Source organism: Octodon degus, unplaced genomic scaffold (assembly GCF_000260255.1).
Source record: "Octodon degus isolate 3935 unplaced genomic scaffold, OctDeg1.0 scaffold00023, whole genome shotgun sequence".
In the NCBI taxonomy this organism is placed as follows: Eukaryota; Metazoa; Chordata; class Mammalia; order Rodentia; family Octodontidae; genus Octodon; species Octodon degus.
The window spans coordinates 19549861-19561151 of record NW_004524599.1 but is presented as its reverse complement, the minus strand read 5'-3'; the positions used below and the strand labels follow the sequence as shown (position 1 = coordinate 19561151).

The following is an 11291-nucleotide window of genomic DNA, read 5'->3' as shown; positions in this document are numbered from 1 at the left end:
TGCCCATCCCTAGATAAGTGTGTGACTGCATTTGTTTGTACTTTTATCTTGAAGTCTGAAGCACAGAGGGAGTACCCATCTCTCCCACAGTCGCAGGGTTGTCTTGTCTTCCATACTAGCTCCTTGAGGGCCTAGTTCTGTCCGACTGTCTATAATATTTTTACCTAGAGCTGGGGAGATGGCTCAGTAGAATAAGTGCTTGCCTGACCAGTGCAAGGGCCTGAGTTCAATGCCTGGTTCTGGAAAAAAAATATCTAACTCAGGTGCCTACAGCACTTTGTATAATCTGGACACAGTCCTTTGTCATATACATGTACTATACCTGTTTCCTCTCAGTTTCTTGCCAGTCTTTTTATTTCTTAGTATTTTTTAAAGAGTTGATTTTAACTTTGGTAAGCTCTAGTTCATGTCTTTAAGTATTATATTCTATTTTGTCCTCTCCAAAAAAAAGCTTTCCTAGTGCAACCGCATGAAGACGTTTTCTCATTTCGCGTTCTTCACGCTGGCGGCTGAGGTTCACAGCTGTGTGCAGAGTGACGGGCGCAGCCAGGGCCTCGCCCGGTCCCATCCAATCGTTCCAGGAGCATCCACTGAAAAGGCTTTCCTTACACATGGGCACTGGGACGGGGGATGGCCAGAAAGTGCATCACCTGAGCCTGGTGTCCGGCTGCCTCAGTGGGTTAGCGTCTGGGTGCTGACGCCGACCACACTGTCCCGGGTCCTGGAGCTCCCCCAGAGGCGGCCACCTGGAGAGACCCCTGCTGTGCACTTCAGTGAGCCTGGGCTTTCAGGTTTGGGTGCCAGGTGCTGCACGCAGCTGCATGCTGCTGGGGGTGTCTGGACCTCGCCGTCCCCCAGGCCCAGTGCTCAGGACAGCAGCTCCCGTAGGCACTGCTTAGTGTGAAGCGCAAGCGCCCATGGGGTATGGACCCAGTGGCCCTGTCCCTTCCATGCTAGTGCAGGGGGCAGAGCCAGAGACATGAAAGGCCAGAGACATCTCAGATAGTGCTTGTAAAAAACAAGACAGCAATCCTGGCAGCGCGTGATGGCAGTCTGGGCAGGCCTCTAGACTTCACTGGAAGGCCATGAGAGTGATACAGGGGAAAGAAATTTCTAACCTGAAAGATGCCTGGAATGAGTTCATGTTTTCTAAAACTGACAAATGAAGGTTAGGAACAATGGAGGTTAAGAGCAGAAGATTTATATTTTAAATATTTATTTATTTATTTATGTGTCTTTTCCAGACAGGGTCTTACTACACAGTTGAGGCTGGCTTGAGCTCACTTTGTAGCCCAGGTTGGTCTCCAACTTGCAAAGATCCTCCTGCCTCAGTCTCTCAAGTGCTGGGATTACAGGTTTGCACCACCAAAAGAGCTGAATATATTTAATAAGGGAAAGAAAACTTCTGTGTGAGAGAGGGACAGAAGGTGGCCTCAGTGGGTTGCTAAGAACATTCCTTTCTAGGGATTTTTATAGAACAAAACCATGAGGTGAGTCAGATCTAAGATGGTAAACATGGGATCTTGCTAGGTTGGCATGAAGTGGGAAAACACTGTGGTCAACCAATAAGGTTACAAGCAGAATTGCTCTCATAAAATTGATTAAATTGGGATCAAATGGGGGAAGTAAGTCATGTAACAAGCAGACATGAATATACAGCAGGAGATTTCCCCGTAGGGGGCTGGGTTAAGTGACTCTTCCTAGGTCTTACAAGGTGATTGATACCTGTTTAGAATATCCGTCCCTGATGTCCATACCTAGGGGTTGTGCAACTGCATTTGTTTAATCTTTTGTTTTGAGATCTGGTGTCCATCCCTCCCCCAGTTGCAAGGTGTCTCATCTTCCATACTGGGTCCTTTGAGGGCCTCGCCCTGTCTGACTGCTTGGGCTATTTCTAACTCACTGCCTACAATAAGAAGGCACAATTCTTTAGGGAGAGGGGACAGCTAAGGCAGGGTGTGAAGCATCTTTAGGTTTTATATCATAGCCGAAAGAGGCCACGTGGGCAGCTGGCGGCAGGGAGCGACAGGACGTGAGCCTAGAGAAAAGCTGAAAGCCAGAGTGTTCAGGGCTATAGCCCTTGGGGCGGCGTGGGCAGCACTGAGTGTGTGCCACGGATCTGAGCACAGCATAGTCTGCCTGCCTCATCTTTGGAGAGTGGACAGTGGGGACCAAGCGTGGAGCAGGAGCATCAGGAGGAAGCACATAAAGCTTCCCGCCCTTCTCTGCTCCGATGTGGACAGAAAGCAGCGTGATCTGCAGTGGACTGTGGAGGCAAAGTTGAGGTGGCTCAGCTATCTGCAAACATCAGGCCCAAGCCCACCTCAGGCTCACGGTGGACCCCAAAGGCCAGGATAACCCACTCTCTGCCGCGCTCAGGTGGGGATGCTGAGAATGCCAGGCCTAGGGCCAAACCCAAACGCAGCCAGAGATCAAGCTGAAAATACGTTTGCAAAAGAGGCTAAGAGCTGGAGTCTGTCGAGTGAGGAGGGAAGCAGGGAGGGAAGCGCTGCAGTGGGCACAAGCACACTGTTTCTTAGCATACGCAGGCGTGGAGCCCTTGCCAGGTGTCAGCCCTTGCTCGTGGATTCCCTGGCCAGGTACGTTTCTGTGTCACAGCTTCCCCAGCTGGGGGGTCTTGATACAGCCTCACAGAGTGGGCAGAAGGGGCAAAAGGATGTGGAGCTAGCAGAACACTGGGAGAGACTCAGGGAGGGAAACAGTGGGAAGGAGAGGTGACAGCCACCAGGAGAACATGCCTGAGTCAAAAAGCAAGGGCAGGGGCTGGTGAGATGGCTCAGTGGTCTAAAGCACCTACTTAGAACAAGCTTAGCAAAGCACAGGGACTGCGGTTCAATCCCCCAGCACCACATGCCAGCCAGCCCCGCCCCCTGGAGGGCTGAGCTGGCCACACACACACACACACACACAAACACACACACACACTAAATAAATAATAAAATAAATTAAAAAAAAAAAAAAGCGAGGGCAGTGGAGGCCTGGGGCAGAGCAAGCTGGGGGTACAGGGGGATGAGACACTAGACCCATAGAGAAGCGGATGCATCAGAGACAGGAACAACAGTTTGGGCTGGGAAAGAGTGCTCACAGAGGTAGCAAACGAAGGCAATCAAAACTGCAGGCAGAGAGGGTGGGCCGGGCCGGGCCAGGCCTCCTAGCTCCCAGCAGGGCCTGGGGAAAGTGGTGGTGAGGGCCAGTACAGGAAGCCACGGGCCCTGGACATTTAGCATGGAAAGCCCTGCCCCTGGACTCAGAGACCACCAGTGTCCACGCCCTCTTTCCCACAATGAGGCACCTTTACTTCGGAGTTGGGGCTGCAGACAAGCAAGGTACATGCTGGTCAGGAGTGGAACCCCACACCCCAGGCGTTGGTTTAGGGTGGCTCAGGCCAGGCCCCCCTGCTGGCTCTCCTCTTTCACCTGCCCAAGCCAGGTCTGCAGCTGCTGCAAGATGCTCTGTGAAGCGAGGACAATTCCAAGTCAGCCTCACTCCAGGAAGGAAGACTAGGGGAGCACGCGGCAGGGGGCTCCTCTCCCTCACCTGGCGAGCCTGGCGGAGGCTCATGGGGTCGGAGGGCCTCTCGGGGGCCATGTCTGCGCAGTGGGAGGCCCCAGGGATGAGCAAGGCTGCCCCTGAGGGGCCGGAGGCCTGAGTGACGCTCAGCACGTGCCAAGGGTCCATGTCGCCTGCAGGCAGGGATTCGAGTTGGGCTGGGCTGCACTAGGGAGAAGCCTGCAGCTGGATCGAAGGTGTTGCTCACCGTTGACAAACAGCACTCGGGTGGTTCCTGGGGCCTGAGCCCCATAGTAAGTATTCGTCTGAGCCACAGCACGGGCTATGGATGAGGCTGAGAGCCCGAACACCTGCTCACATAGCTCCACGTGTGAGGGCAGTGCTGGGAGCTGGGGGAAAGGACACTCAGGGTCCTCGCAGGTGACATCTGTGGAGGAACACACCTGTGAGTGAGGACACAGGAGCCAGCCCTGCCCCCCCAGGCCCTCTTTCCATGGTCCTCCCTGGAGATGAGATTGATGACCTTACAGTGTCTCCACCCTGACTTCCCCAGAAAGCCAGCCAGGGTCATGGGCTACGAAAAACATCGGCCAAGATGTAGGGGGTCCAGAGGGAGTAACATGGACTCAGGGGCAGAATCAGGAGGAGACGCAAACCAGCAGTGGGAAGAGAGAGCATAGAGGGCAGAAGACATGCCAAGGCCTGGAGGCAGGAGGGCAGCCTCGGGAGCGACAGTGCTCACGTGGGACCACGCATCTGCTGCCGCAGTCACAGCTCTTGGTGCCATCAGGGCACATCCAACCCGCCCCTCACGCTAATCCTTCCTTCCTGTACCACCTGTGAAGTGAGCAGGTGCTGGCACAGGGGCAACCAGAAGTCACAGGCTCCGCTGCTACAGGACGCAGGGAAATGGCACGACAGGGTGTTAAGAGGCCGGCTGTGTTCAGAAAGGAAGGCCCCAGCCACTGTCTCGGATCTCCAGGGTGACGGAGGGTGGGGGCTCGGGATCTTGTGGTGAAGGAGTAAACTGCGGCACCACAGAGGAAGGTGACTCCAAGCACAGTACAGCGTCCTTTGCTGCTGAGAAGACTGGCGCTAAGAGGGCCGAAATGCCTAAGGCCTTGGTGTAAGGGCAGCAAGCACCACCAGCACTTCCTGTGTGCCTCTGACTCTTACCAGGCTACATCTGTTACCCCCATCAATCCTCCAGGTGCCCTGGGAGGGAAGTTCTGTTCTAGTCTCATTTTCAGATTTGGAAACCCAGGAGGAGGAAAGGAACTGACTTGCCTGAGGTTGCAGGAGTTTGGGTAGAAAATGGAGCCAGAATGGGAACATTTTTACTGGAAGGCGCTAGCCTCAGTGTCCAAAGACTTGGAAAGGACTGTGAGCTTAACTTTAGGGTAGGGTGGCCAAATTTAACAAACACACAGGATACCTCCATTCAGATAGACAAGCCACTCAATACAGTATTTGGGACACCTTTATAGTAACACTGCTGGTGTTCGGAAATTCAGATTCAACTATGCAGCCTGCATTTCCTGGTCTCTTCACCACGAATCGTGGGAAAGGCATGGATTATTCTGAGGAAAGAAGCAAGATCATCTCTGGGTGCTGCGTGGAAGAGGGGGCCACAGGAGAAGTGACCCTGGAGATCAAGAGGAGGTGGAGGAAAGAGGAGAGGGTGGGGCGGGCCAGAGCTTGTTAGGCACAGAGGAGGGGGCCTTACTACAGACTATGTGGATAAGGAGAGGGGACTCCAAAATGGAGGAGGTGGTACAGACATGCCTCCACGGGAAGCCCTCGTGTGAACACACTCGTGTGAGCACACGTGCACGGCTGTTCACCTCGCCGGCCCAGCACATGTGGTTACACGAGCCTGGGAGTCAGGGTCGCTGTCCTGAGGCAGGTGTCTTCCCTGCACAGGCACAAAAGGTGTGCAGGGTGGGGTCGAGGCCTGTCACTCACAGAAGCCAAACTCCGTACACGTCTGGTACAGCCACTGCCGGTCACCCACGCCAGACACCTGGGGCTCCGTGGCCCGCAGCTGGGCGATGGTCTGTGCTCGGGAGGAGCTGAGACACCTCTGTCCCAGGCTGTGCATGGCCACCTGGGAACGGCGAGAGGACACATTTCCTCCTCTGCCCCAGGGAGCTGCCCAGGGGCCTGTCCCCACCAGCCAGGATGAGGGGAGTGAGTGGTCAGGCAGGGTGGCCCTTTATCACCTGCCAGCCCTTGGGCCAGGGATGAGCACAGGCCTAGCTTCCTTTTCTGTACTGGGGCCAGCTCAGCACATATCTCCCAGGAGTCAAGTGAAATGACAGGCACAGCATCTCTAACCACCCAGAGTCTACTAGGGCTGGAGAATGACAGCTGGATTGTGACCTTGGGCTCAAAGCCTGCTTGGGCCTGGTGCCTAGGCTGCATTTTTCATTCGTTCTTTAACTGCAAGGTGAACATGGGCACTTCTACAGGCCCAGAGGAGAGGACGGAGAAAAAAGGCAGCGTAGGTAACACTCATAATGTCTAAGGAATACAGCTAAGAACCTCATCCCTGAGGGCTTTGTGCCCATTTTACAGATGGAAAAATTGACTTAGAAGGGCTACTTGCTCACCTGAACTCAGCAGAGGAAGTGGAGCAAAAACTCTGGTCGTGTGTGTGTGTGTGTGTGTGTGTGTGTGTGTGGTGCGCGTGGAGCGTGTGCATGTGCACGTGGCCGCAGCGTGCTCACCTGAGCTGCCAGTCGCAGCCCGAAATACGCCTCGGGGTAGGTGCCATTGCGCGCGCCCTTGAGCAGGTCTCCGCAGAGCTGGCGCACGCCGAGCGGCGCCCCCGCCTGCCCGTCGTACTGCACCGCGCCGCCGACCAAGGCCTGCAGCGCTTCCAGCAACTCCGCGCGGTCCTCGGGGCGCGACAGGGACCCACAGGCGCCCAGCTCGGAGCGCAGCGCCGCCCGAGCCGCCCCGCCCGCGCGCAGCCGCCGCTCCACCTGGGCGAAGGCCGCGGACACGGCGGCCAGACACTGCGGGCGGGGCGAGCGTGGGTGCGCTTCCCAGGCCCCGCCCCGCCCTGCTGCCCGCTTCTGGGCTCAGGGCGTGCCTCCGGCGCCGCACTACCCCGTCTGGCCCCGCCTCCAGGTCTCGAGGCACCGCCGGGTCTGAGCCTCGGTCCCAGATCCCGCCCACAGGACGCCGCTCCCACCAGAGCCACCGCCCCTGCCCCACCCTCCCGGCGCGTCACAGGCCCCGCCCAGCAGGTGCCTCGCCGGGCCCGGCGCAGCCCGCTTTGGCCCATTCTACTCCGTGGTGTCTCTGCACCCCGAAACCTCGGGTCAGCAGTCCTTTCTCCGATAGATCACCCTGTCCCCCTCCTCGTCTCCTGGGTTAGGGCCGCTGCCTACCTCGGGAGACCCACCGACCACCGCGCTCGCCAGGCTTCGCGACACCACCTGGGTTCACGGGGGGAAGTTAGAGGGGTTTTAGGGGCGCAGGGCCCCGCTGCGCCGGCCTCGAGCCGCACCGCACGTACCGCGTTGTACTCGGCGAAGTCCAGCGTGGCCCGCACTGGGGCGGAGGAGGCCACGGCGGCGGCGACGAGGTGCGGGAGCTGGGGGCAGCGGAGGGTGACGTCCCCTGGGAGGGGACACGGCCCCGAGCACCCACACCCTCCCTCCCAGGGCGCCCCGGACCTTCAGCCGGGCCCAGGCTGCCAAGGCGCCGGCGTAGGAGCCCCCGAAGCAGACCCAGGCGCTGGCGGAGGTCACGTTGAAAAGGCGCGATAGTGCCAGGCGGGCCGAGGCCACGTCCGCCAGCCTGGGCAAGCGGGGCAGTCGTCGGGGTGCGGAGTCCGGGTCCCCGCGCTCGCCACTTCGCACCTCCGGAGCTCGCGCTAGATCTCCGGGAACCGGCCTCCCTCCCTCCCTCCCTCTCTCGGGAGAGCCCGCGGCCCGGGATCGGGCAAGAGGGAGCAACTTCGCAGCCCGTTTAGCAGACAAGTTGACAAATAAAGGGAGGAGTTGGTAAGCAGGAGGGACAGGGGGAGATAGGGGAACGAGGGGTCCCCTAAGAGGGCGAGCCAGATACCGGGAGAGTGGAGAGCCCAGAGGAAGACGGAGGACTAAGACTCCGACACCCCTCCTCACTGGCTTGCTGGCTACCCCACTTCTACCTAAGCAGCTGGGAGCCGGCTTGGCTGGTGGGGATGCAGGCGTGGACAGACCAGAGGGGTGAAGGGAGCAGGCGAGGGTGGCGGCACACGCGGGTGTGCAGCTTCTGGACACTCACGCATGACGGCTGGACAAGTAGCGCAGCTGGGCCAGGCCCAGGCCCCCCACAGGTACACTGAGGCCGTAGAACCGATGTTCCAGGCTTACCACCAGGGCGCCCCAGGTTGGGGCCAGGGCTGCAGGGTGCCCTGTGTTGAGCACAGGATGAGCTGGGTCCAAGGCCTGGACCCTCCAGCCTCAGGGTTGCACATACAGCTGCCTGACTCTTACCTGTCATCACAGAGTGGGGGCCCAGGCTGCCTTCACCCCCCAGGTGCAGGAATACAGGGGAGTCCTGGCCAGCCCAGTGCCGGTCATTTACCCAGTACCGCTGCAGAGGGAGGGAAGCAGGGTCTGGTCAGCGGCAACCACTCTCCACACCCTGAGCCCAAGCCTGCTAGGTCTTTCCCATGAGCTGAGCAGTGTTGCGTGGCTTGTGGAAGTGTCCGCTCCTTTCTCCCCTGACCTCCCGCAAAACCAGGGCCTTTGGGTCTGCGTCCTCATTCTGCAGTTCCAGACTGAGGGGTGCCTGAAGATTGGGGAATTTAGGGCCCAGTGGGCCCAGGAGGACTGACCTTTGCCCGTGTCTATAGAAGGGCACAGTGTAACAAGTTCGCCCTTTCATCCTGGAGCAGTTTCCAGTTGCCTTCTGCTAGTGTGCAGACCAGCTGGTGGGTTAGGGGTGAGCTGAAGGACGGTGGGGAGAGTCCAAGGAAGCACAGCAAGGGAGAAGTAAACATTGAGGAACTGACAAGGGGACAGTGGGATAGAAGAGCGAGGGCAAGCTAAAGAGTGGGAGAACAGGGCACTGACTATGGACAGGCCGGGACACCGGGGTACAGGGAAGGGCCAGGAGCCTAGGTCTCACCTGCAGGAAGGTGCGGCCGTCGGATGAGTTGAAGGGGTCCAGCGGCTGCTGCAGCCACCCTGCCCTGGCACCTGAGTCTGGGCCCGTGCTGGCCCGCAGCCACCGAACGTGCTCTCCCAGGCGCCGGAGGAGCAGGGCTGCTGGGCGGGCTGGGGCGAAGCGGGTCAGGCTGGCCCATGTCCCCTCAGCTGGGAGCCCGCTCAACAAGGCCAGGAGCAGGGTGTGCAGCCAGGGGCCTCCAGCCATGTTGTTGACGTGCAGTCCCTGTGGGCTCTGGGAACTTTATCCCAGGCCGGCCTGGCCAAGTCTTGCTTCAGCTCAGCTGTGAGGCAGAAGCTCGGGTTTCGACGCCTCGTAGGTCAGGCGTCCATAGGAATCGCTACAGCGGGACAGGATGCTGGGGTCTGCACCCTGTCTCCGCACCACCCCGCATCTGTTCTGGGTCCAAGCCTCTCCCAGTTGCCAGCCCTGGGGGTCTCGTCCTCAGCACCAGTCTGGGCAGCACTGTTGCCTGCACTGATCTCCCTGTCGTGCATTTCAGTCCTCATCCCTGGGCCCCCTCCCGTCCTGCAGGCTTCTGGGTGCTCTGCTCCCACATCCTAGGTGGCTGCTTTTCCCAGGTGTCCTGGGGAAAAAAAAACCTGGGGTCCCTCAGGCTCTCCTTGCTGCAGTGGCACCTCTGATGTCATTTGTTCAAAAAGGTCTTTCATGGTCAGTTTCGAAAATGTCAAGACCTGTGGCCCTCTTCTACTTCTCTAATTTTGTGATGTATTCCTTTTCAAGGTAGTTATCACTATGGGGAATATTCTATATATTTTTACATTTATGTGATCTTCAATCCTTGGTTCCGGGGTGGGGGGGGAGAATTTATGTGGTCATTGTCCTCTCTTTCACCAGGAAGTAAACACCATGACAATGGAGACTGTCATCTCCTTTCTCCAGTCATTTGCTATCCAGTCCTAAATCTGAGGACATAGCGGGCAATTGATAAACGTTTGCTACGTGAATGAATATCAAGTAGCAATGCTGGTTCTGTTGTAAAAATATACACAGGACTTGATGAATTCTCCCCACTTCCAGTGCTGGCAGTTCTAAGCCACTATCATCTGTTTTCTTGCTTGCATGTTTGTTTGTTTTGAGGCGGGGCCTCGCTGTGCAGCTCAGGCTGGCTTGCATCGTGGCAGGGCTCTGCTTCAGGCCTTTACCACCTCGCCCGGCTGCCATTGTCGTCTTGGACTTGGAGACCTTAGGTGCCTCTAGTGGATTGCTAATTGCTGGTCGGCTTGTTATGCCCAACTGAATTGAGCTAGCATGGAGCTGGGTGTGGGAGGCCCACCTGGAGATTGTCACCAGCAGCGTAAGAGGGAGCACAGGAGAGGCTGTGGAGGGGCTGTTAGGGATGCTGCTTGGAGTTGCTGTCAGAGCTGTTGGAAGCTGCTGGTTCTCTTGGGCTGTCCTGCTGGAGGACCTTGTCATGCTGGCTTTCCCAATGAACTGGGCTGCTCTCGTCACTGGAGGAGCTTGGGACCTCGTTGTCGCTCAGAATTGCTACAGTTCATTTTGGGGTATCTCTCTCTGGTCCTCATCTTGAGCATTGTTGCCTGGCTGTGGTGTGGAGGATGGTGCACTGCTCAGCCTCCGAGAGAAGCTTGTCACATTGACTTTCCTGATGGGAACTCAGCTTTTCTCAGCACTAGAAGAGCTCAGGGCCACACTGTCTGTGAGGATGGCTCTGGTACTTTTGGGGGAGACTCTCGTTCTGACTTTGAGCCTTGCTTCCTAGCTCCAGTTCAGATCCTTCATCCTGCATGCATAGACTTTCTAACTTTACCAGTGACCTTTGGGCCTTCCCAGTGCAGATCCTCAAAATGGGCCTGCATGAGACACTGTCATGGGCTCTCGGTCTCCAAGTGGACTTGGGAGAGGCATTCTTATGGGCTCTAGGGCTTCAGCTGGGCTCATGCAGGATATTAGGTTCCAGGCCCTCAGCTGGATTCTTTGGTCTTTAGTATGTGGACAGGTTTCCTGTACTTTGTATTGATTCTTTGGGTGAGTATGAAATAATCCTATAAAGCGTGTCTGGGATTGTATTGTTCTCTTGCAAGAATCCCAAATCATGACAGAGCCCCTTGAATTGTCTTCCTGTTCCTGCTTATGTCCCCAAAGCTCTCCATGTCTGTGTGCAGTCAGTACTCATTCCCACCCTCTCCCAGACACCACTAATTTTCCTTTCTATGGATTTGCCTGCTCAGTACATTTCAGATGTGGTACCAAGACCGGGTCTTTCATGCTGAGTGCCGGCGCCTTCTTATTTTGCGAAGGATCACACTACGTTTTAGGGCCGGGCCGACCCTTCTGATCTGCCTGCCTCAGGCTTGCAGAGTGCTGAGACTGCAGGTGTGTGTCGCCACGCTAGGTGAATGTGTCTGCTTTTAGGTTTGGCTTCTTTCCGCTTTGCATGTTTTTGAGGCTCATCAATACTGTAGAAGGTAATACTTTATTTTTTTATGACTGCATATTCTAGTGCATGACATGTATATATGGCATTTTGTTTATCTATTGATCAGTTGATGGACATTTGAATTATTTTCACTTTTTCCTATTATGAATAACTTTGCTATAATCATTTA

At 56.6% G+C, this 11291-nt stretch overlaps 1 protein-coding gene across 1 annotated transcript; it reads right to left on the bottom strand.

Moving 5' to 3' along the window:
• Positions 1–3312: 3312 nt before the first annotated feature.
• Positions 3313–8907, bottom strand: Prss16 (serine protease 16). The gene is made up of 11 exons (XM_004628477.2): positions 8662–8907; positions 8025–8124; positions 7813–7942; positions 7218–7341; positions 7058–7135; positions 6930–6977; positions 6261–6551; positions 5497–5638; positions 3779–3958; positions 3559–3704; positions 3313–3473 (listed from the first exon to the last, which is right to left on the bottom strand). Exons 1-11 carry the CDS (start codon positions 8905–8907, stop codon positions 3402–3404), a joined length of 1557 nt encoding a protein of 518 aa, XP_004628534.1. The 3' UTR covers positions 3313–3401.
• Positions 8908–11291: the final 2384 nt, after the last annotated feature.